Source organism: Cololabis saira, chromosome 18, assembly GCF_033807715.1.
Source record: "Cololabis saira isolate AMF1-May2022 chromosome 18, fColSai1.1, whole genome shotgun sequence".
Lineage (NCBI taxonomy): Eukaryota > Metazoa > Chordata > Actinopteri > Beloniformes > Belonidae > Cololabis > Cololabis saira.
In genome coordinates this window covers 19,879,652-19,906,901 of record NC_084604.1, presented here as the reverse complement: position 1 = coordinate 19,906,901, position 27,250 = coordinate 19,879,652, and the positions used below count along the sequence as shown (strand labels likewise).

The 27,250-nt window shown below is 41.6% G+C and overlaps 1 protein-coding gene across 7 annotated transcripts in view; it reads right to left on the bottom strand.

The window, feature by feature from the left end:
- gphnb (gephyrin b) overlaps positions 1 to 27,250 on the bottom strand; it is a 153,859-nt gene that overhangs the window by 100,927 nt on the left and 25,682 nt on the right. For all 7 annotated transcript variants that reach the window (XM_061746632.1, XM_061746633.1, XM_061746635.1 and 4 more), the window contains exon 2: positions 9,068 to 9,146. In XM_061746632.1, the coding sequence (XP_061602616.1) occupies positions 9,068 to 9,146 (79 nt within the window). The remainder of the gene's footprint in view (positions 1 to 9,067; positions 9,147 to 27,250) is intronic.

Below are 27,250 nucleotides of genomic sequence, written 5' to 3'. Positions count from 1 at the left end.
CTCATCGACCCCTGCTGCCTATTGGCGCTGACGAGCCGTGGGGCCGACATCTTGGAGCGGTCACCCGCTCCACTCAGTGTCGTCTGTCTGGCTAGCGCATTTAATCAGTCATAACTCGCAGAATATAAAACTGATTTTCACTGGGGTTTTGTTCTGCAAACGTCATACATCTAGGCATGATACCGGACACATGATTCGGCGTATTTCAATATTCATAGTAGGCTAGTACAATAGTAATATAATTTTCTGGCATGGGTAGGCTATTTTGCAAGACACAATATATATATATATATATATATATATATATATATATATATATATATATATATATATATATATATATATATATATATATATATATATATATATATACACGCCATAACACACGTATACATCTATGTATATCTATGTATATATATCACAAACCATATTTACACATATGCTAAAAGCCCTGAAAGAGGACTGCTTTGCAGAGCTTCTTTCTCATGCTCCCTTTCTGCAGGTCAAGAGAGGTGAGTTTGGCAAAGTGGTGTAGGCTTATTTTTAGAAACACTGACACAACCAATGACAACAAGTTGGAAAAGTGGTTGTCGATGCCAAACTGTGTCTCCTCAATGTGTTCCCCAAGCAATTGTTTGCTGATTTGTTCAGGAATATGCTCTGGTACAGGCATATGCTCTGGCGTCTTCAATACTGTTCTGTTTTATGCTGTCGTATGGGTAGGATGACCGGTCCAAGATGGCAGCCGTATTTCGCGTGCCCCAGCGGTCAATGAGGCGTCTATGTATATATGTCTATGGTTATTGTCACCACGTGTTTTTCAACAGAGTGAGGCATTCCTTTCCTTTCTATCTCTATTGAGCGTTTCACATCCGCACTAGAGTACAGCACCAGGTAAACAGTGTAGCGCAGGCCGATGCAACCATATATATACAAATGTCCATACAGTATATACAATTAACAATAGCACATAACACTGTCATTGTTCATATAGTAATTAAATACATAGGGACACGGTGAATTCAGGTAGTGCAGCTGTCTCACAGCAAGAAGGTCCTGGGTTCGATTCCCGCCGGGGACGCTGTGGGCGCTGAAGTGCGTGTTAGTTCCCCCATGACTTCAGTGCCCACACCCTGGGTGGGGTTGGCGAAAGGATCTTTCTGTGTGGACTTTGCGTGTTCTCCCCGTGTTCCCCTGGGTAGCTAATGGGAGCTACCCTCACAAAAAAAAAAAAAACATGCACACAGTCCTGGGCTATACATGCCCCCTCTGGCCAACCGGGGCGCCAGATGGGGTGGGGAGGAGAAACCCCACCCTGTCTGGTGAAAAGATGCGGCCTGCTCACTCCTCAGGTTAAGGAAGAGACCTGAGCTCAGTGCAGGAACCTCCAGGGGTTGGTAGAGGATGACAATGCCCAGGACTGTTAGGTAGGAGCACTGGGTGATAAAATGGGGAAAAAAAAACGGGCAGTAAGTTTTAGTTTATGATTAGCACATCATTTAAACGTCATGGATAAATAAGAGAGAGCTAAATAAGAGACATTTGATAATTATGAGATTCATAATCCAGCGAGAGGGCGCCTGCCGCGGCGTTGCACCGGTTTTAATTTCACTGTGCTGCGCTATGACGACATCTCGGCGCGTCCAATAGGAGAGAAGGTGGTGGAGTCATCCTGCTGAGGCTTGGACCAACTCTCCCCAACAGGCTGTCAAACTGCTCCCTGTACAGCCTGAAGTACCTGGAAGCTCATCATGGAGCTTTAGCTCCCGAACAAGCCTGTATTCCCCCAAATTCTGTCTTGCCATAAGGATGTCATGGACCCAGACCCTCCTTGCTGCTGCTGCTCGTCTTCTCCTCCTCAGAAGAAAAACTAAAGCCAGGGCTTTTCTTTGAAGCAGGGACAGATACATGTTTCAAACAGAGCTGTAGGCTACTGTACGTCCAAACGAGTGGGAAAAAGGCGCCAAACCGGAAATTTTTTTTTCGGTCGCCTAGCAACAAATATGTGCGCGATGTGCGCATGCGCGCCTTGTTCTGCACCGACTCTGTGCTCACTCTGCGCTGACTCTGCGCCCACCCGGCGGTGTGCGCGGCGCAAACCACGCTCTATGTGAAAGTAGCTTTAAGCAGTGAAATTAAAAAAATTTCAATTCGGGCAGGCAGGCGCAGCACAAACCCCGCGGCAGGTGCCCTCTTGCGCGCCGCCGAGCTTGCCGGCAGAGCGGCCCACTCTTGCGCCGCGGTAGCACATACACATTGAATGGTAAAGCCTGCGGCAGTCTGCGCTTTGCAGACTGCCCCTATGCGAGAGGGGCTACTTTTAATTTAACATCATCCTCTTTCTTTGGAAGCAGAATTAAAACGCAATCATTACGTTACGTTCAGCCCACCACAAATATTTTAAAAGGAAGTGAACCCTCCCTCCAAATCAAACTGTCCGATAACGTCTACCATTAACTGTTTGTCCCACCTAGAGTGCAACGAGCGGTTTCTATTCAGTTGTATTGACGCAATAGGCGCCACCAACAGTTTGAGAGTGGAACTGTAGCAGTGATCATCAAACTCTCAGCTTGCCCGTTGATTGACAGAACAGGGGCACTTCAGGGGCCTATCAGATTACAGCCCCCCCCCCCAGATCCGCCCCTGCCTGTAAGGTTGATTTTTTTCAAAACATTCCACAAAAGAGGCCTCAAAATAGTCACCATGTAGTAGCTTTGAACTTGATTTTATATTAAAAAAAAAAGAAAAAATAATTAACTAAATAACTAATTCTGATTGAATACATTGGAATAAAAATATATTGGAAAGCGATTTAATTACTAAATGAACAATGACAATGTTATGTGCTATGGTTCATCTGAGGTCCTATTTGCCTTATTTTAAGACATAATGTGGACCAGATTTATTATGTTCTGATTTGTAAAACTGTAGAAATTAATGACTGATTACATTTTGACGTGTACATCGAAGTATATCAGTGGTTCCATCATAAACGAATGATCTGGCATCTGTATATATGTGTATCTACAAAAAAATGGGTTTCTGCATGACTGGCTGCTCTGCAGATACTGTATAATGCTTATTTTGGGTGGATGTGATCTGAATTGAAGGAAGCCTATTAGAGGGGAAAAGGCCTGCAACATCTTAATATCAACGACCCATCTATGTCTCTCTCTGCTGTGGAGAGTTTTGACATACAGTATATAAAGATATTTTTTGAAACACCTATGAAAAGGTAATCAATGTGGTATGGAGGGTATTTTTTGGCTAAAAGTGTGGGCAAATTCTAATGAGGTTGAAGAAGGAATGGCAGGAGGAGGAGTGGGGCAAGCAGAGAGAAACGGGGTGGTGTGGGGGTGAGAGCATCGTAGCAGTTTTGGCCTGAAAGCCTGGACGTCGTGGCCAAATCTCTCTATGAATAAAAGACGAGCACAGAGAGGAGGGGAAAGAGTGGAAGATAGAGCAAGAAAAAAAAAGCGCAGAGTGAAAAGTGTGAGAATAAAAAGAGAGATATATCAGGGGTACATTTAACAAGAGAGGGAAAGTGCATGTGCGCCTGTGCATCTGAGCCAGTTGCAAATCTCAGTGGTTGTGGGACACGTCCAAGATGAAGCCCATCTGCCAGGGCAATTTCATTAATAATACAAGCCCTTTGTACAGAGCCCTCAATCTCACTATCTCTTTCTTTCACTTGTTCTCTCGCACACACGTTCTGTCCAGGAAGGAAACAAGGGCCTCAGTCGTCTCCACACTCCCAGTAGTGGCAAGGAGTTGAGGCCATTAGAGCTGAGATGTTGGTTCATCCATATACAGGGAGGCTCTCAAGGGGGTCACCTCTAAACATTTTAGCGGATAGAGGGAAAGACAGCAGAAGAGAAAGAATGGACTAGACCACTTCTTCAAACCCCTGCTGTGTTGAGAGCTCTGAGTGCCCAGCGAGGTGTTCCACTATACAACATCCACACAAGCCCAGAAATACACATACATATAAAATAGATTGCAAATCCTCCCATGAGCATTCATTTTATTAACAGAAGCATTATGGTGGGGATCTGTCTCTCTTAATGAGACAGAATGTCACATCCTGCTTGGGGTTTGGGTTACAGCTAAAGTGTGAAATGAGGTTAGGTTAGGCTTAAGTTCACCCTGGTGATACTTAAGCTTAGATGTGAGGGTTTGGGTTAAGTTGTAAAAAATAAGTGGAGGTCAACGCAATGTCCACATAAGGATCAAAGTGCAAACCTGGCAGCCAATCTCGACCAAGGAATGGAGTATAAAATGGTAAACGTGTTGTTCACCCATATTAATCGATAAATCCTTCAGAACATGTGGTACAACAGGATAAAATAAAAGGCTTTTTCAAATCGGCTTAATTACACTTCTCATGCATACTGATTCTTCCAAAATACAGCGCAATATATAGCAGTGATGATTTTCAAGATTGAACAAGATGGTTACAACACGAGTAAGTGGAGGGCAGATGCGCAGAGTTGGCCCGACATCTGTGGAGGGGGGGCTCACTCAACCTTCAACATAAACACCCATAGACCCACAAACCTATTACATGCTTGAAAGGGAAACTATTTCCTCACACCTAGAAAATATGTATACTAAAAACCAATACACACACATACAAGAACACCAACCTGGACACACATCCACCTTTACCTCATCCGTGTGTCCTTGAGTCTGGGTATAATTTGTTTGATTCCCCACTGTTGCAAGGTCTCATTTTTGTGACATATAATTTTTTCCACTACCTCTGGATACTCCTGAAAGCCAAAGCGGGCAGACTGATTGATTTCTCATGTCAATGTGTGTTTCAGAGATGCTGTGATTATAGTTTATGTTTAGTGTCCTGCTGTGGCACCATTCCGCCTTAATCCTTCCCTTCCTCCCTTACTGCCTCACTTCCCTCCACCAACATTTTCTCTCTGCGCCTATGCATCTCTGTCACAGTACTGGCTCTTCTGTGGGACTGGTATTCCAGCTAGTACACCTGATGGAGTCACAGACTTGTGGTGTGGTCTGGATTAATAAGGCATTGCAGAGCTCAGTCCAGAGCAGCCACTTGCTGCTGTCAACCACCATCCCAATGCAGCAGAGGAGATGGGTATGTTACCACAGTTTCATTTTAATGTCTAACAGGTGCCAGTTTGATACAAGGTCATCCTATCAGTTAACTGGGACAAGACAAATTTGTATTCTTAGGTGCTCTTTGGTACAAGATCCCTTTAAGCGTCCAGTCGTTTCATACAATTTATACCAAGGGGGAAAAAACAGCAAGCCTTATACATAAAACAGATCTGCTTAGCCATACCATATCTGACCACATGGGGGCAGCATGTCAACTCCAACTCTAAACTTTATTTAAACTCTGCAAGTCAGATTTTATTTACAAGTCAAGAAACAACAATACCGAGAGATATCATTAGTTGCTACACTCATCTCACCCATGATGTTTTACTTATCGCTCCGCTGTCCTTGTTGGAAGCCATGTTGAACTGACTGAAATTCACATGCATGTACTGCAGTTTGAATGGCTTAATGGGATTGGCTTATGAGTAAATTGTTGCCCACGTGGGGTGCGGTCTTATGATTGGCTGAAACAAGGAAGATATCTGATTGGTTGCAGATCATTCTGTGTTTTAAAAAAAAGACATTTGTGGATTGAGGCAAGTCAGGAGAGTCTCAAAATTAACCAGTGGTGGACAGTAACGGAGTAAATTTACTTGAGTACTGTACTTAAGTACATATCCAGAGGATTTGTACTTTACTTGAGTATTAGATTTCTTTGGTACTTATTACTCTTACTTGAATACATTTCCAAGACAAATATTTGTACTTTTACTTGAGTAAATTTCTAGGAAGGCTGAAAAGTACTCGTTACTTTCAGGTCTGCTCTTTTTTCTTCTTCCCTAAAATCCTATTGGACACAAGCTGTTTTTGTCAAAGGAGGAGACCTATCAGTGCACGCTCTCCACTGGGATGTACGTAAAGCGGAAATACGTCAAGCCTCCTCAAAACGATACCGCCAAAGTAGCCTGCGTTTGTCAAGACAGAGCCGCAACAAGTCAAGACAGAGCCGCAACAATGGCTACGCCTGCGTCAGGAGAAGAAAGACAATCCGCTGAGTCGTCTGAGTCTGATAATGAGCCGGACTCGGAGCAGGGACTTTCACAAAATCCTTGGCCGTATCTTAACTCAATGTTTGAGTTCGACCGAGTAAAAAACGAGGGCACAGACAAACCACAGACATTTATTTTCAAATGTTTATTGTGTCTGCCGAAGCAGAACTACCCCTCTGCTTTCAACAACTCAACATCGAATTCTCAGAAACAAGAGTTAAAAGATCCTTAAATTAATTTAGAAAAAATATAGTAATTTACTGATGTGGAAAATAAGAAATGTACTTTTACTCTTACTCTTACTTTTACTTAAAGTAAATTTAAAAGCATTTACTTTTGGATACTTAAGTACCTTTAAAAGCAAGTACTTTTCTACTCTTACTCGAGTAATATTTTGACTGAGCTACTTTTACTTGTAATGGAGTAAATTTTGACCAGTAGTATTTGTACTCTTACTCAAGTACTGGGGTCGAGTACTCTGTCCACCTCTGAAATTAACACACAAATGCAATGAAGTCCACAGACCAAAAACCATTAGTAAATCAGGTTATATTTGTGTGTGCATCAGAAATACATTTGTGTATCTTGTCCTACGACGTGTTAATTGTTCTGTGCATTTGTAAAACATCCCATGTATTTATGAATCTTGTCCTGTGCATTTGTGAATTGGCGTGTGCATTTGTGACTATTGAGACTGTTCTAGCTCCATATGTTTCCATCCATCTTCGTCAAAGTTGAGATCTTCCTTTTTGTCTTGAAGAGAGGTCTCGCAGGATGAGAATCTGGAAGAGTTCGTACAAAGAAGCAATTTCCTAAAAATTTGGCAAATTCGCGAAACACCATTTAATGGACACATTCCGTGTCCCGTAGACACATACCGTGTCACAATTTACTGTATACTAAATGGTATTCAAAGTTTTTTCCTAACAAAGTAAGTTCAATTCTCAAATGTCATCATGATGCTTCTGCAAGCTAAAGTAAAGTAAAAGTGGCACATCTACAGTAAAAGCCCATATTTGTGAGATCAACTCAGCAAACTGTTATAAAAGATAAAGCTGAGTAATTTAAACTCTTTATAAAGTACAGCTATTTGAAAGTCAAAGCTATCCATCAACAAAGAAGAAGAGAAAAAACTAAAACTAAATACAGACATACTTTATACAGTACATGGACCAAAGCATACTCTGCTAACCATTTGAACAAATATAACCTTACAGAACAACTGCAAATCATTTAAAATGTCAACTCCCCAGTGTAGCACAATATACAGTACAAATAAGCGTGATGAATCCTTGTTCACTCTACTGGCGTTCTTTCTAGCGTAATGCACATGACATACCACCGTGGCGCTCAAATTCCCTCCCTGTGTCACGCACAGACTTGACACAAATTACACGTCAGTCTCAACATTAACATGACATAAAGGACCCAGCAAACATGTACCAGTCCAGGGTCTGGAAGAGGGGGGACTGGTGACGATCCAGTGACACTAACTATCAGTAAATAAAAGAAAGCATGAATAATGGTTTAGTTGAACAGAGAGGCGTGTCCAAGGCACCATGTTGAGGTCAAACTTGTAGTGCAGTTGCAGTATGCCACTCATGAGTGGATTTTATTTGTGATGAATTAGCAGCACTGCAGGACTAGAGTAGGTATCAACGTCCTTTCAGAGTTACATTTTTCTCATAAAAGCATTTTTGCTTTTCATAAAAATTCAAATCAAACTGAAAAAGATAAAGAAATTTAGAAAAACGGTGGTACAGTAGATGAAAACAGTTGAAAATATTAATCCATGATCACAGGGATAGCAGATGCTTCAGGTGCAGCTTAAATACTTTAAAACAACATTTCTCCCATTCATTTGGTTCAAACGCTGACAAAATTTTTTTTGCTGCAGCTATTACCACTATTATTACTCCTGCTGGATTCCTCTGAATGCCCGATAATACTTGAAACTAACTCACTACTGATCTTCAACGTTAGTCTGACTGTAGCAGTTCAGACTTGTGTTGTGCTAAAAGTCACGTAATGTTACACACGATGAGATGACAGTCGCACAATGACGGGTAACTCACTCATGACACTGGCACATTTATTTGTTTCCGCAATTAACAGAAAACGCCCTTTAGACGGTTCAATTTTTCTGTGGCGAAAAATTTAGGGAGGATTTTCACCTTTTCTCAATGTATGTTTCTTTAACCATATAAAGTTATATCTTTGGTGTAACCTTAAATAATTGATACCAGGTTAAACAGACAGTTTTATAATCTGCCATCAGCATCTGACCTCACTGAGTCTTGTTTGAAGAAAATCCCCGAAGTTGAGATTCAAAACCTTCGTAAAGTCATAATTCCTATTATCACATTAAGATATCAGCTTCATGTGACGGAAACTGAAGAAGAGTACATCTTGGACGGTATTGTAAAAGTGATTTAACATTAATGCCTTTAGAGGGACCCTCTGAACTAAAATGTACAAAAGAGCCTTTGTTCGTCCTTAGATAACCTAATAATCCCTGCTGTTTAGGAATAAGATATTTCACAGCAGAAAAATGCATCACTTAAACTATGTGACTACCAACTTAATTATATACACCACAAATAAGCCAAATGAACATCAATGGATTGTGTTTAATCCTGCCCTAATGATGAAAACATCTTTTGATGTGTAGAAGTCCTCTTTAAACAGACGAGTGCTGCGTCTCTTTTGTTGCTGCTGTGAATGCTGGGAATTTCTTTTCACAGGGTACTGAGCCATGATATGTTGTGTTGAAGAGATATTTATAGTTTCTTAGTTGCATTCTTTCACCAGAACAACACACGTAGATGCACACATGCAGAGAGCCTGTGCATGATCTTTCTTTTTTCCCCTCAGCTTTTTTTTGTTCGGTTTCATCACTTCTGTTGGCTGAATTGTCCAGAAAAGGCCAGTATACTCACAAAGAGGGATCATGGACGAGATCTTTGAGGTTGATACCACTGCGGTCTTCGGCGAGGTTCCGAAAACAGCTGTCACTCACTGGATCACCAAAGACACAGAGAGGAGAATATTTAGGTACACAGCTCCACAAATGCTCTAAAGCAGTCACTGTACAGGTGTAAATACTTATTTTTTGTAAATACTTCATTTACAAAAGAATTCAACAATTCAGGAATTACTGTTTTCTCATTTATAATCAATAATTATTTAAATTTTGAAACATCATAACAGTTAGTCGCATGAGACACATGGTGGGATACTGAACTTGTCTCCATACGGGAAAAAAAAGGTTTTTATTCAACTTATTTCTCACTTTTTTCAGGAGACTTTCATGGGAAACCTCCTCACATGCATCTTTAAACAACTCTGTGCTTTTTGTTTTTACGTATATTCATTTAACACAACTGTAACGTGATGAAAACTTTATTTCTGGCATAAATTACTTAGGATAAAAGGATCCGATCGATTTAATAATACAGTGGTCGGCCAGTGTTCATCATTATGGCCCATCACAGAGATTTCCATGTAGGTTTGATGATATGAAAACTTTTTATTTTTTCTTATCACATTAATGTAGAAAAACCTCTGGGGAAATTTTGAAATTATATAATTACATAGTGACATGTAGAAAAGAGCAATTGCAGTTCCATTGATTATTATCCTCTCTTCAGTCTGTGCAGCACATGTAACACGGTGCAGAGTCAAAATGTGTTTTTTATGCTATGTTGGAACCTTAATCTAATAATAAATGACAGGGAAGTTGAAACATCATTTTTTTATTATCTCCTACTTGTATACAATACTATGCTAAAGTCTCACAAACCTCTGGTATTGTGGTTTTATTGAAGTTTTAAAGACATCTACATTCAGTCTCCTATATACAGTCATGGGAAAAAAAGAAATAAGCTCTTTCATTCCTAAGGTTTTACATATTATAAGACAATATGAAGAAAAAGATAAATCCTTTGGCATTTTTTAACATTAATTAACTGCAACCTGAGAAGAGCAGCGACACATGAGCAGCACTTTTAAGGTGCCTGCACAGCATTTCAGTCTGTTTGAGGTCTGTATTTGGACTGGACCTTTGCAACACTGTTTGATGCTTCCCATTTAACTTGGAAGTCACACCTGAACTGACCACATAGTTTTGGTTAACCTTTTCAAAATTTCTGAAAAACCATTGCTTTTTTTTACCTCTTTCATTAAAAAACATTTTCACATTACAAGAAAACAAAAAAAAGAGGTCATTGAGTATAAATTAACATGCATTAGTCAATCACGTGATATTTCTCTTTTCCGCTTAGTAGAAAGGACCATTTCCCCTCAACCTTTCCCCCCTTTTTGGAGCCATGAGGCACAAATCGTCTGCTTAATAAGATGAAAAATAACAACAAACTATACCAACAACATTGCTCCAGAAATCTTGTGGCTCTTTCAGAGGAAACTTGCCAAACCTAAATCATGCTGCCGTATTCTTTTCAGAGAAAATAGATTTTCCTCTGACAAACGCAAGACACAGTGTCATCAGAAAGGTTGGCTTGTCTATGCATTTAAATTGTGTCTGTCATAACAGCATCATATCCAGGTCCACCCAAGGGTCTGTGGGGTTTGGGTGTTTGTGTGTGGTTTGTCCCGTCTGGGTTGATGCTGAAACTCAGCAGTGCAGCTTGACTGAGGGGGGGGGGCAACCAGTGGGGTGTCTGGATGTGAACACCCCTCAATAATCAAAACAAAATTCCTATTATATCAATATTTGTGGACTAATGAAAGCATTTCTGCCAAAATAAATCCCTACATTTTACACACTGCCAGTTTTAGGGAAGACATCACATGGAAACAGAGGGAAATGTCCTTTAATAAGGAGCATATTGATTACTTCTGTTGTCTGCATTTTACTGGAACATTTTTGAGCCTCATCCAGGTCTTGATCATATGTGAGATATGTTGTTAACATGCACAAAAACCTTCCTCTTTATATCCCTTTATGCACAGTGACGTAAGGATCTAGGCTTCTTATCTTGTATTTACAGCCGTGTCTAATTTTCTTTAATCATCTTGGCAAATACGCATGTTGCAAGTGGAGAATATTTTGAAGCCGGAGTAAGGTGAATAAAATCCTGGTTTCTATCATAGCACTCATGTAGCATGCCCTCGACTTGGGCATTTGTGGGGAAAGTCATTTTTTGGGGAGAGAAGAACCTCAATGTTCGTTTGATAGTTCTCATAGCGATTCACACAAACACACTCATACTACAGCAGGGCTTGTGATTTCCACACTCATATCCCAATGAGCACTTTTAGTGGCAATACGGGATGGAGTGTAGTGCCCAAGGACACTTTGACACATGATGGAGCCATCCAGAGCGGCTGAAACAGAAAAGAACCACAGTTTTGGAATGGCCCATAAACCCACAATCTAAATGAGATAAATATTGTGACCTTACACAAAGCATATCTTCAGTCTGCACATTTTTTTTTGTTCTCGCCGAGCCTTTGTAAAAGGCACACCTCTATTGTCTCTAAGCACTCCTCACAAAACCACAGCTGCCCCTCAGCTGCAGAGCAGGTGTGAGCCACATGAGTCATCATAGTGATCACAGACACGCAGAGGGACAGAGTGAGACAGAGGAAGAAGAGATGGCAAGATAAAAAATATCTCAAGAGCCAGGTGGGACAAAAAGACACAGGACGGAATGATGAAGATGGGAACAAGGTGTTTTGCTATCTGATGGGGTGAGGCATGAGTGGACATGCTCGCGTCTAAATGAAGATGCAAACCAGGCAGTGGAGGGGGGTGGTGGTGCAGTGGATTAAAGCCCCCAAAAAAGAAAAAAAAAGAATGTGCCAATAGTAGTCAAGACTGAAAATGTCATGATGTTACTCAAATGAAGTGCCATGATCCATGAACGAGAAGAGGGGAGGAGGGATGAGGGATGGGTGAAGCAAGAGTGGTGTAAAAAAAAAAATGGACGTGGGATGGTGGAGAAAGGATATAATCATTTAAAGGATGGCCAGATGTCAGTCAAGGGAAGAAAGGATTGAGAAGAGAAAATGTAAAGATGGACCAAGATGTAGCAGAGGAAAAGATCTTTGAAGTGAGAAAGAAAAGGGAGGGGGGGGGGGGGGTGATGAAAGCCGATGGGGCAGCACTTTGGAGACAGAGGTAAACAGAGGGTGCAGGACGCTGCTCTGGGCTCTAGCAAATAAATAGGAAAGTGCTGACATTTGCACAGCGAGCCAACTCAGAAAGAGGGAAAGAGAGGAAGAAACAAGGGAGACAGAAAGATTGCTTGAGAGGGGTGGGGGTTGGGGGGTGAGGCAAGAATAACGGTCGAGGGAGGAGAGGAAAAGGAGAGCAAGCACATGGAATACACCCTGGCTTTAGAGGGGCACTGCTGCATAAGTGCATGTGCGTGTATGTGTTTGTGTGTGTGTATGTGTGTGTGTGAAGAGGAAACTTCTCTCAAGACTGCAGTATTCCTTACAAACACACACACTCAGCCCTCCTCAGTCTTTCTCTCCCAGCTACCCCTTGATCTAAAAATAGCCATTCCACTCTCCTACAAGAGGCAGCAACCATTCTGAACCAATCAACACGGTCTGTCAAAGGCATCGGTATCCACCACCCCTCAATGTCTGAACGTGTGTGCATGCATGAGTGCAGGAAGGGGAACTCCTGACTGAAGGTAATAAAACTGCCCCTCCCTGCTGTAAAGTAATCCCTTTCAGGAGACAATAGCCGGGGAAAACGAGAAGAAAACAAGAGGGTTGAAAAGAGAAGAACAAAAAGAGGTAAAGAAGGAGGGAGAGTGGAAGAGGGGGACAGGGAGATCTGGCTGCAGTTGAAACAGGCTTCAAAGGAATATTAATGTGATCCTGTGCAAGAGCTGAAGACAGGGGAAGAGAAGAGGAAGGAGGAGCGAGGAGGGAAAGGTGCATCAGAATTTACGACATTGCACCCTCCTACGTTTCTTTCTCCGCCCATGAACCTTTCTCCAGGTGGATTTGCAGCTGAAACCGATGTGCACTGCAGCACGTAGGTGAAAAACGCTGTTTGCCAAAAAATGCTAAGCTAATTGTCAGAGCAGACGTCTGCTCAGGTTTACCTCAGACCTAACGGGAGTTGCAGAATCGTGGCGGATCGCTGAGCGACTGTCAAGCACTGCCCTGCCCCAGAGGGGGCCGCATACGGTACACTGCAAGCTAAAGGTCAATATTTCTACATGGTTGGATGACTGATAGGAGACAGACAGCTTGGCCCAGGCAAACTTCTGTCAGAGCTGAGACTTGATCATATTCTATACGATCAGTACATTCTTTCTCCATGCTGAAAGAATTGTCAAGACAGTGCATTTATTTTCTTTATTGGATATTCATGATAACAACTGCATCCAAAGATTTCCCTCAGGGGTCCCTTTCTTCAATATCCTTACATTTTCTTCATGAGGAGAATCCTTTGTGCTTTTGCATAACTCTGTTTTCTTTGCCTTGCTGAAATTATAGAGCATTAGAGAAAAATGTTCTTACCTAACTAGTTCCTGCAGTCAAAAATATTGTCACGTGGCACCTCTTATGAGTAAAAAGAAAAATTAATAGCCATCATTGTTTGGGCTGACCTATCATGCATGAGGTGTTTGAAGATGCTTTCATACAGCTATCCTTGTAATCGTGATGCATTTTGAATTTGATATGCGTTTTGTAGGGCATACGCCTGTGCTGGCTTTCATCACCGCACAGTTACTTCCACCTGTGAGTGTGTGTGTGTGTTCAGATGCCTGGATGTCCCCAGGCTACAGCAGTGGGAGGAGAGCAGGAGGCCTCTGCTTCAGAAGCATTACGCAGGGCAACACAGCTCACACATGGGATCCAGATGAGCACACCACCCAATGCAAACGCAACTCATGCGCCCTCTTAGAGGGCTAATCGCTAAGCTGGGTCCATGCAGGACAGATCGGACAGAGGGGAACAAAACTAGAGACCAAGGACAAGAACTCTGACCACTGAGGAAAACAATTACAGTGATTTTACAGATTGAAGAAGTTAATAAAGTTAGTTTCTTCTAATTCTGAGTAAAAACAAAAATCACCGGATCTCAGTGGGTCTTAGTATTAGGCAAATTTATCCTCTGATGAAAAACAATACGTATCTTTTTTTCAAGCCGATACTTGCTGGCTGCATGCTAATCATCAGCCCTTGATGAAGTGATCATCGGGAGGTGTGCAGACCTCTAGAAAAGCAGACATTTGAACAGATTTCTGGTCAGAGGCAGTCACCAGTGGAAACAAAAAGCCTGGAGGCTAAGACATAGACAGTGGTCTTAGATAACCAACTGTTGCTTGGTGTCAGCCTGGAAGGCGTTATAAAACTATTTCTGACAAGGCAGTGTTCAAATAAATAAAAATAGAAAAACAGATAAAACAAGGGCTATGTATAGGCCTTAAAGAGTTTGTTGAACGTTGACGTTTTGCAGTATTTGCAGCCACTTTGCAGTCATTTTGTTGAGCATGAACTCCTCTTTATACCTCAGTATTCTAGAGGCAAATGTAAGGCTAAACTGTAAGGCTGTATGGCTAAATATTATTATAATTTAAAAATTATAATAATAAAAGCACATCGACAGTGAAGACATAAGCGCATATCAAAACTGCTTAGTTGCTTTTCCCTCATGGACGGACACATTTTAGATTTAACGGCATATTTTATGTTATGAATGTTTAATCTATCATAGTTTAAAAGCGATTTTAATTAATATGAATAGTCTTTGTTGGGACAAATCTAGTCTGCAGATAAATGTATTTTATCTAAAGACAGCTTACATTACAGACAGTGAAGTCAGTGAAAAAAACTCAATCCCATTGTTTAAATTCACAAGTTCAATATAAATTGATTGTAGCAGGGCGAGTGCTACGGGGCCCGACCGACAGGACAGAGAGAACACGGAGTTTCAGTGCACAACCACTTTTTATTTTCAATTCACCCAAGACACGTGCTTCAGCCCTTTCACAGCCCCCTTGCTGCTGTGCAGCCCTGCCTTATCAAGGCAGGCAGGGTGGAGAGGTTGATGGGACACACCTGTGACCCATCACCTGAGTGGCTGCACCTCCACCCTGCCACATTGATCCTCATTTTGTGTTTCAGTCAAACTTGATTATTTTAAGTTCAAATATGTTTTGAATTAGGGCTGGGCGATATATCGAGATTTTAATATATTTCAATATATTTTCAAACACGATATGGTACGAGACAATATCGTTTATATCGATTTAAAAAAAAATATATATATTTTTTTTTTTACATTTTTTTTTTAATGATTTTGATATAGCTTATTTTGTGACAAATTGACTTGAATGTTTTATTTGAGATTTGCACAAATGTTTTGTTATTTGCACAACTGTCAACCTCAGTGGAAAAGTCTGCCTGTTACTGTCTACATTGTATTAATTGCACAGTGTATTTTAATTTAATTGTTATGCAGGAAAGGGATATTTGTTTTATTTTATTCAAGAAGCATTTTTATTCTATATATGCAGGCAGTTTATTTTTATTTCATTTGTTTTATACATTTTGATATTGTGCAGACCTCTGTTAATAAAGGAACCTGTGTGACATTTGGCACGAGGCTTTGTATTAAAACTGACTGTTTTTTTAAGGGTTTTCCTCAGAAAAAAATGAAGCTAACAGAGATGCTATGCTATAATGCTTTGGGGGAAACCCCAATTAAGGCACAGAAAAAATATCGAGATATATATCGAGTATCGCCATTTAGCTAGAAAATATCGAGATATGACTTTTGGTCCATATCGCCCAGCCCTGTTAACCCTTTTATTCCCTGGAGTAGGAAAGCAAGAGCGCTGTTTAAAAACATGGAAAACCAGGGCTTTCTTTCATTTAATTTTGGGCAAAGGTAATCCTGACCCTGACCCCTTTTCCTGGCAATTTCCCAAAATAGCCAATGTCATTCCGAAAAGAGCTGTGGGACATGTCTTCCAGGTTTTCACTGTGCCCCGTATGGAGCTGCGAAAAACACAAGATTCTGGGAGAGCACCGACTGTGGAGGTGGGGATCATAGGAGTTACTGTGGTTTTCCCATTATGTGCCATATAAATCTGGTGATAGGATCTAGGGAACACAGAAATGACTCCAAGTCAGCAATCAGATTATCCTAGGTCTCTCTGTGATAAATGCTACAATTGCAGGTTAGGTGTGTTTTTCTGATACAGATACTTTAGGTTACAGCCAGAAGGCATCTGTAATACAGTGGCTTGGCTGGCTAGCAGACAGTGTGCTGTCAGTCTGTCAGCCACAGGCAGAGAGGATTCATAAATTGCTACTATGTTCCACTCAATCATTTCCAGGACATAAAGCAGTCAGCACTCATTATCTCCCTGGGATCCCACACTAATGGGGTTTTCCCTTATAGCCAGCCCTCATACACACTTTTACACACAGCCAACATACACGGCTCGCCTGGGCAACTCCACGGCTATGAAGAAAACTGTTACACAATAATACAATGCAGTTCTATGCACTCTTTCCAGGTGCAGGAACACCTCTGTCCTCCGCCTCACACACAGCCTTGGGAGGAACCGTGCTGTGGATCAGCAATGGGAAAAGACTTAAACCACAAATCATTGCACAGGACAAAACACCAATAGCTGACAAAATGCAGTCTATTATGACAGAGCTCATCTGTATCATCTATATCCCCATAACATGGACACTCAAAGAAAAACATCAAACATCATTGCTTTGAGTATTAGTTCTAGTAAAAACGTCTAAATAACTACAATTGTGAACTGCCCATTGCTACTGGTACATAAGGTTTAGCTTATCAAAACCCTTACTCGATTTCTGTCTTAAAGTTACTCAATGTATCTGTACATGAGAAGGAAATAAGAAAATCTACCAATAACAGAATAGCAGGACATGAACTCAGTGATGTCTCAGCATCTGACTACTTGGTACCTTTAGGCGCGTTTCCACTAGCAGGAGTTCAGGGAACTTCTACAGGGCCCTTCAGTCGGTGTGTTTCCATTAGCGCCACACAAGAACCTTTGACAAAAAAAAAATTGCGCCACCGTCCGCCGGATGGCGGTAATACGCATTTTTTGCATTTTGCAAACGGCCAGAAGAAAAATGAAAGAAGAAGAAACACGTAAACAACAGATACTGCTTGCTTTTTAAAACATCCACCGCGGTTGTTGGGATTGAGATTAAATGAAACCCCATGCCGGATCTCTATGTTGGTGTAATATGACAGGAAAACCTGAACTGGGTCGTCGGTATATCCATTTTTTTTCTTTTTTTTAATGTCATCTAACTTCATCAAACGTACTCATAGCAAAATGTCTCTGGTCAAAATGCTTAAATGATTTGTGGTCACATGAGTAAAGTTCACGTAAGAGGGCTGAACATGATTTCCTGCTTTTAGAATACACAATCTGCAGAGACCCCCCACCTGATAGCCTCTCTAAGCCGAAAAACGGCCCTCTCCTACTACAATTCTTTGGCTCCGTAAAGGTTCCTAAAGGCCATATTACAGGGCCGTTCCTGGCAATGGAAACACACGCAAACGACCCCTCCCCGAAATATCTACCTGGAACTCCTGCTAGTGGAAACGTGCATTTTCTTGTCTCTTGTTCTTTATCTACTAACAGTAGTGGCTGCCCCACAGAGCTGATATGGAAGTCAAAAACTGGTTTGGGCTGGCACATCTACTGATGGGGAGGGATGACACCTCTGCCCATCAATGAGCCTCAACCAGAGTCGTATCACTAAGTCCTGTCTTCTAATTTACTTGCTTGTCCTGTGTCAAATGAAAACACTGGGCCCCTGGCTTCGGATTAAAAGGGTTTAATGATAAATAGAGGTTTGGATCCGCCTCCAGATTGTAATGGGGTGGGGTAGACATCTGACTAAGGGGCTTTGGTACTACAGCCCACCTCCTAGCCAGAAGGGGAGAGGAGCAATGGTGCACAAATACCAGCATCTTCATTCCGTGGCAGGGTAAATTTCCAAATTAATAAAGGCTTCACGGTGCTGGGTAAAATATAGTAACAGCAATAACAGCAGATAACCTAATCTAATATAAGACCTCTGTATCTTAGCAACCTTGTTAATTCTGAGAGGATTAGTGGGGTAAGCGTCAGAGGCACAGCATCCATCATCAAAGACACACCCAGCAGCAACACAAACCGTACAAACACTAATTACTCACTCACTAACTCTCAAATCCACAACACAATGCACATGCACATGCTATCTTACCATTAGCCACTATCGCAGTCACACTGATGTAGATGTGTGCATACACATACAGTATGAAGGACTATATGCTAAGGTACATATACATAGATCCTCAGGCTTACTGTAAGCATCTAGGAGAATTGAGGGGGGTGTGGAGCGGAACAATAGGATCCTAATCATCGGGCTGCATTTCAAAGCTTCTCCCATTTACAACACTGTTCCTAGATAAGATTAGAAAATGCTATTTATATCTACGGGGAAAGAAGCCAACCAGCAGCTTGATTTTCATTTATTTGAAGTTGGATCTAAATTGGGGTGGAGTTATATAATGCAAGAGTGCAACACTCCACCTGCTCCTGCCAAGCCAGTCACTGAAGATCACCGTAGCGGGAAACAGAACAAAAATAAAGAAAATGCACTGGACTAATGCTAATACGGCAGCTAATAATTAACCTATCAGCTTAATAATTTTGTTACTGCTCCAAAGGAGCCCAACCCATTCAAGAGTGCAAGGCAGTGGCACAGTCTTGCATCCAAATTTCAGAGCTACTTCAGTGTAGCTAAGGCCAAATTCCAGCAGCCATGTTGAGCCAAGGACACAGCAACGCATCACAACGTGGCCCAAGACTGCCACACACCAGATGTGGGGAGAAAAACGGGCAGAGAAGGAAAGACAGCTCTGATTTTTACAGCTGTGTCCCAGGAAGGCATTAGAGCACGGCCCATTCCCGACCCCGGTGCATGCCACTCTCTTCAATTGCCCCATCTCCCTGGAGAGGACAGGCAGCTCCATCCCAGCTCGGGTAACAGCGAGGAGAGGTGGGTAGATGGGCATGTGGAGTTAAATGAAAGGCCAACTCACAGACAGGATTAAGAGAGCAATTCACTGAATGAAGGGAGGGGAAATGTAGTGGAGAAGAAACAAGGGAACAGTGGTAGGAATACCCTGAAAGCAAGAGGGGGGTTAGGGAAAAATGCTACGATTGGAAAGAAAGCAGTGAGTTAAATGGGAAGATGGAATGAGCAAAAGGAAGGATGTGGGAAAGTGTAAAAGGGAAAGAGGAAGCATCAGAGAGGAGAATTCACAAAGGAAATGGAGATTCATGGTTGTAGCCAGCTCCTTTTCATGTTTTAGGGGAATCCAAGTATACTGTATTTTCTTTACAATCAAAACTGATTATTGTCATCTGTTAACAGTGTACCCATAAGCAAAAACTGTTTATGAAGGCACAATATTGCTATCTGAATTCCCATTTACACCTGGTGATAACATCATATTATCGCATCGGGTCTGACACAAATATTACATTATTGTGATTATGATTACGAGATATTAATACAATAATTTCGAAATTGTCATAAACATCACCATTAGTTTTTAATGCCATCTCATTCTACCCCTGTCCTCTGCTGTTCTCCAGATGCATACGGGTCAAGATTTACTTCTACCCACTGATTCATTTCGGGAATTTGACTTCTCACATCTAACTGACATGATTTTAGCTGGCACCTATCATAAGTAAGATCATTACTTCCTAAATGCACCACCGTACCACTGTGCCATTTGTTAATGGTACAGTCAGACATAGAGTGAGGGTGTGGTGGGAATGTTTGGTAGCGGTTTGCTCAAGCGGCCCCTCTTGAGCGAGGCTGAGGATATCGAGTCTAAATGTGCAGAGTTCTGGGCCTTCATTGCGGATGCAGTGCTTTGGAGCTGCATTGTAAGCTGGTGGGTGATTGTTGGGGCAGTAACTTACAAACCAGGGAGTGGAGTTCTGAAGTGAAGGGAGTCACTGGGCTACAGTATGAGTCCTGCATGGCTTGGTTAGTTTATGGAGTACTCAGTGGCAGTTGACAGGTGCCAGTGGGCTAAGCAGGCTTGGATACAGGGTGACAAACTTGGGTGAGGGAATTTGGTGAAGTGATGGAATAAGATTTCCTGTTCTAAAAGATCCTGGCCAACCACCTTCAGAGGAGATCAACTGGGAAGGAGTAAGGCTGACCTTAACTGGGGATACGCTTTGAGGATATTCACAACCTCACTGATATCCCCACTGTAATGGAAACAAAGGTTAGGAGTTCATGGGGGACTCAACTATGACTGGGATTGTGATCACTAAGGCAGTAAAGCAACTCAGGACTAGCAGGGCTCTAGGAGTGGACACACCTGTGCAACACCATATGGAGGTTAGGGAGAATCTTCTGGAATGGCAGATGGGGGTGGTGTTCCCCAGTTTACAACTTAATGGGGGTCACACTCCCCAACATCCCTTAGAAAGTCAATACTGGCGTGCTGGAGAGAAACATTTAATTGACATTTAAACCCTGGATTCAAGAGGACCAATACAGTTTGCACCTCGGTCGTGGAACATTGGACCAGATCTATACCTTCTCAAGTACACTGAAGCATGTGGGTGGGAACTGTCTTAGCTAAAGAACTGTATTAAGAAACTTATAGGGCAAAAAGAAAAATAACCTTTTTAAACCCAATATGCAATTTAACGTGTCTTACAAGTTATGTGTCCAGTACCTGGGTACTTTGTCTTTTTAAGGCATACACACGGTGTATTTCTTTCTATCTTCTTTCTATATATATATATATATATATATATATATATATATATATATATATATATATATATATATATATATATATATATATATGTATATACACACACAAACCACACCTGGTCCGGGGTAAAGAAAAGTATAAAATACCAGCGCAACTAGCAAGAAAAGAAGGGTGTAGAGACAGTGTGCCCATGATTAAAAAAAATATAGCATGCTCCTTTTCAAGCATACACATTGATGATATTTCTGGTTTCTAGACATGTTAAATAGCAATGTATTTTCCTGCTTTTATTTATGATTAAGTATGTATTGCCAATAAATGGCTATTATTCTTCATTCTTGAATTATTGTTAGATCTATATTATAACAGAAGCATCAAAATTTAAAAGAAACAATTTTTAATCTCAATTATTTGTATGAATAATAATCTCAAACTGGATAATGATCTGATCACACAGTGCTTTATAGAAACCTCTACCAAGGGTTCTGCTCATTTCAGCTCTCCTTATGTTTTCTGATTGAATTGTAATTCTGGGAATCAAATAATGTAGTCGGCAGAAACTCACTTTCAAACAACGCGAATAAGACTCAAATTAAACCCAGAACTTGTTACAGCAGAAGCTGTTTCAAAGATTTGTGGTCCTCTAACAGGATTTTAGTCTTCACCTGTTTCTTATCTATTTTTAAAAAGTTGAAAAAAAAAGAAGCACAAAATAATAATAATTAAATGTGTATCTATTATGAAGATTTTGCTGCATGGAATGTAATTATTGAAAGAGAAATATTAAAACAACCGTTTTGCAACTTACAGATTGCACATTAACTCCAGGTGTAAGGCAGCACAATGTTTTTTTCTACATCAATTTAAGCCTGTTTTTCAACACACGCACGCACGCACGCACGCACGCACGCACGCACGCACGAAATTTAGTGGCACGGTTGCCTGGCTCGACACGTCTCATTCATCCTGACGCACAGCAGAAACAGGCTGCAGGAAGCCGTTGCGCATGCTCAGCAGGCTCATTTATATGCAAATACAATCATCATGTAGTTTGCATTGCCCATTCATGGTATGAAGTGGGCGTGTAGAGGGCGGGGTATGAGCCGAATTCACGTGCGCAACCTTCCAGCTGGACTGTGATTTATAAAGCGAACATTGCGTGCAAGTGTGCGTGCACACGGTTTTATAAATCCCGATTTTTTTGTGCGCACGCCATTTTTGGCTTTTGGGTGCAGGTGCACTTTTAGTATGAATTCTACGCACTCTTTTATAAATGAGGCCCCAGGACTGCAGGAACATGCAGCCTGCAGCCTGCAGTTCTCCACAAAGTCCTCACATGCTGATATTTTATTAAGATGGCCATAAATATTGAAAGGACACTTACTAATGAAGCCACGTAGAAAAGTTCCATAGACAATTTACAGCACCAAGGAGCACAGGGACCTTGATTACCCTTCTTTCTGCTTTCTTTGTCCTTCATGTAATTTGCCACGACAGAAATGCCCCTGTAGCTTCTACATCCACCCCAATCAGCATGTCCACAAGCACACATTTCCCCCTGAACAACTTTCATTTTTCTTTCCAGCCATAGGTTTCTTGTTTAAAAAAAAAAATCACTGGGTTGAGGGGTTATGGCGATCTTCCACACCCCTTTCAAATCAATCCATCCATCCATCCATTTCTTATACCCTCTTCATCTTGTAAGGGACCGTGAGGAGGCGGGATCCAGTCCCAGCAGTCATTGGTCCAGAGGACCCCTCGCGAATATTAATCATAAATCACAGGCTCTGGGTATAATAAGGCTTGTTTCTAATGACAACGGGCATGATGAATGTGTCTGTGGTTGGGCAGTTGCATTATCTTATAGCCAAGCAGGCGTGCGTGGACAAGAGTGGATGTGGTATGAAGCAAGGGCAAGAGAGTGGCTGTTAGGCGATGAGGTACTGCAGTTTTTACTTCCCGTACCATGACATTTTGATGTCAGAAGGCCCTAGGCAAGCCAGCTCGATATGGCATTTCAGACAGCTGTTTGTACTCACATCTATACAAACTAAAAGTGCACTGCATGCTTACTGAATAAATGAGTACAAATTATGTATTTTCTGGGGTAGTTTACAATTAAATATGCTGTAGTATCTTGGATGTGATTTATCGGCCTGCAAAATACATTTAGCTAAGGACTATTAAATAAGAAATATTCAAAAATAGCGTAGTACACAAGTTATAATTACAACACACTGGGATACACGATGGATGAAAGTCAGCTACAAGGGCACAGAGAGAATAGATATTAGATTAACTCTAGTACACCAGCTGGCAGGTACTTACTGTACAAAATGATAAAACTTAGTTCATGGACCACAAAAATATTTCAAAACTTAGAGGCAAAAAACCCAAAGCCCATTGTTATTTTGTTTGCCAAGACTCCAGTATAACTGAAGCTTTTAGTGCTCACTCTTAGTGCACTCATCGTCCTGATGGAATGAAAAGCTTGAACTGAAGATTACATTCATTTGACAAGAGAAAATAATAACCTTCATCCAAATCCACACTCACCAAGTCACAACTCTCTCCTGCTCCACCCATCATCATCAACGGCTTCCCGGTACCCTTCTCCCCTCAAGAACCTTGGCATCATCCTGGACAGCCCCCGTTCATTTGCAACTCATATTCACAACATCACCCAGACTGTATTTTCCCACCTCCACAACATCTCCAGACTCCGTCCAGCACTGTCCCAGTCCAGCACTGAAATCCTAGTCCACTCTTTCGTCACATCGCGTATTGATTACTGCAACGCCCTCCTCACTGGCCTCCCTACCAAACTCACCGACAGATTACAACTCATTCAGAACTCGGCCGCCCGGATAATTACCCGCACCAAGTCATCTGATTACATAACCGCCCTTCTTTTTCAACTCTACTGGCTCCCAGTCCACTACCACATCATCGACAAAAACCTCCTCCTAACCTACAAAGCCCTTCACAACCTAGCCCCCACTTACCTCTGTGACCTCCTACATGAATACAATTCCTCCCGCACCCTCCGCTCAACCTCACCTGGACTTCTCATCATTCCCACTTCACGCCTCAGCACCATGAGTGCCCGAGCCTTCAGTTGCTCGGCACCCAGACTCTGGAACTCCCTCCACCCACACATAAAACAGACAGACTCCATCACAACATTCAAAACCCAACTCAAAACTCACCTGTTCAAACTCGCTCACTCACTCTAACCGGACACTGTGCACTACACTACACCAGTTTGTTTGATTTATTGTTCTATGCATTTTTTCTATGCTGTCTGTTGCTGCTTTTTTGTATTAATTGTATATTAACTTATAAAATGTGTGTTTCTAACTGTATCTCCTGTAAGGTGACCTTGGGTGACCTGAAAGGCGCCTCTAAATAAAATTAATTATTAATTATTATCATTATTATTATTATTTAGCTTCTTTCCACTTGCTTAAATTTGAGGAGACTTCAATGTATAAAAATAAGGCTCAGAAGGAGTTACCAGGTAGATTTTGTTGTTGGACAGCAAATGACTGAAAGAAAACAAGAAGGAAAGGAAATAAGAAAAAAATGAAAGTTAATAAAAACAATTTTAGGAGGAAAAAATGGTACATATTCATTCACAAAGAAAATTTGACCAAACTTTAATTTCACTCATAACATTGTTGGCATGTGCCAGTGCCCATCTGTATGATTTACTAAACTGAAGAGACAGAGAAACTAGAAAGCTACAGAATAGTTCCTGCTCAACATTTTATTACTCAAGAAAAACAAAATAAATATTTCAAATTGGAAACATTGCAAAGTTCAAAAGAGGATTTGTAAACTGAGGTTTAAAGTACACAATATACTGCAGCCTCCTCTTCCAACAGAAGACCCATAGCTGAGGGTGTTAACGTTGACTTCATCATTAAAAGACCAGGGGACTCATGTACTAAAAGTGCGTCGCACAAAAAATGTGCGTTCGCCACTTTCTACGCTCATGGTCGGATGTACAAAGAATGACTTGAACGTAGAAAGTTGCGGTCCTTCACTCACACATTAAAGGAGCATGAGGCAGGATTGAGGCAGGATTTATGAAAAAAATTTGTATATGTTTTAAGTTTTCTAGTAATAATGTCAGATGAAGCGTTCCAAACCAAAACGTATGAGCCCTCTACCGTATCTCTCCGTTGCCTTGAACAGGCTGTGTGCTGCAAAATGTGCTGCAATTCTGGGCCGGAATTTCCCGCGCTGTCCTGCGGATGTGACGTCACATGACGCTGCATGTGCGTTCTCCCCGTTCTCCCGTGCCGGCTTCACTGTTGGCTGCAGTACCCCCAATGGCCGTCGTGGCGAAGGGTGGCGCTAAAGAGTCTCATTTCTTAAAAGGAGCCTCATGCTCCTTTAAGGCTGGTGTACGCACTTTTCTGAGGTTTTGTCCGTTGGCGACACTCACTGGTGATGCAGTGAAGTGCAGAATATGAAGAAACGTGACGTCAACAATAAGTTCACGACCACGTGAAGGACACGACAGTCCCCACATCACCAGATAAGTTACACAAGAGTGGAACTGCAACAACCTCACAATCAACCACATGATCTGAACAAACAACTAAAGGCAGGAGCTCAACAATGGAACCCGCAAATCCCGATGGCAGCTTTGACCAGACTGACCTGCTGGTCCAGGATGGAGACTGGATCATCTGCTGGTTCAGGTACCAAGAGGATCCTTCTGGATCTCTGCCCTGAACTGGACCAGCTGCTCCGGTTCAGACCAACATGAACCTTTCAGCTGGAGCTGCTGACAGGTCGGACATCTCTGTCACCATGACGACCGTATGGGACGAGGACTGGAGTTTAAAGCCAGATCCTAAAACATCCCATAACTGTGTCTGAACAGAAAAACATTAAAATACATTTTGCAGCGAAAAACCGGTTCTGTAAAGTTATCTTTTAAAATAAAACTAAGATATCACGGAAAGGTTGGTTGGTACGAACTGATGTGATTCAGCAATGATGAATAAAGTTTTTATTGAATGTTTAGGCAACTTTCAGAGTCTGATATCGAGTCGACTGCAGGTGCTGCAGGATCCAGAAAGTGTTTCTCCGGTGATGGAGGCCAGGACTAAGACCGGTCTCTCATCCTGCGGATGCAACACTCCGAGTTAAAGCAACTTTGCTCTTAATTTCTCACGTTTGCACCTCGATAATCCCGTTGGCACAAGTTGTCTGTATTTCTGCAGCAGAGGAATCGTGATGCTTCATGTTTTAAATATAAATGTATATTGTTCACATTGTTATACTTATGAGAGAGGTGATCGCGGACATCCACAATGTGTAAAACTCAACAAACGTGTACATTGGTCTTAATCCGTAATCCTTATCCGACAATTTTTCATCCACCAATTTAAGTTCTGGTGTTGGTTCTTAAAATACAAACAAGAAAAGCAGAGTGTAATGATGCACTAACGCTGCCCATAAACATTCACAAACCCGTACGATCATAATAAAACCAAAACTCTTCACGGAACGCAACGCAAGTAAAGAACAGCATTACCCATAATGCAATGCAGCCTAAATCGGAAGAAATGCCCCCAAATAAATTATTTAATCCAGCTCAGAGCCGATGTTTTTTTTTATTTGTTTTACCTTTTTTTGCACATTCCTTGTTATGATGGGCGGTATTTAATGGATAATTATCTTCATTATCATATTCATACTTATATTTGAGGGAGGAGACAGGGCGGAGTATTGTGCTCCCGCATGTGCGCTCAAATCCACGCTGATTGGGATGTACAGAGCAACCTGCGTGGATTTGGGCGAACACAGTTTTGTACATCTGAATTTTTGCGTTCGTGTAAATTCCACGCACGTTTTCACGTTGAAATCCACACACTCTTAGTACATGAGGCCCCAGGGGCCTCATTTATAAAGCTTGCTTGCGCACAAAACAGGGCTTGAAAGATGCGCAAGCCACCTTCTACGCAAAGGTTGGGATTTAAAAAAAAAAAACGAACCGAAAAATGTGTGTATCTTTAAGCCAACCCTGACCCTCGCGCACGAACATTTTGAAGATATGGGGAACTGGCGACGCAGGCGGTGAGGTGGTGAAATGAAGCCAGGTTCATGTCATACTTTTCATGTCATCACATATCAGACTTATAGATCCATGTACACCCAAGCCGGTGTTCTGCCGAGTTGTCCTACCTCGGCAGAAAATACTACCGTACGATCCCCGTTTCTTTTATCTCAGTTTCTTTTTTTTCAAAGGCTTTTTAATGCAAATAGACGATTTAACAGGAGGAAGTCAGAATGTGCTTCACATAGA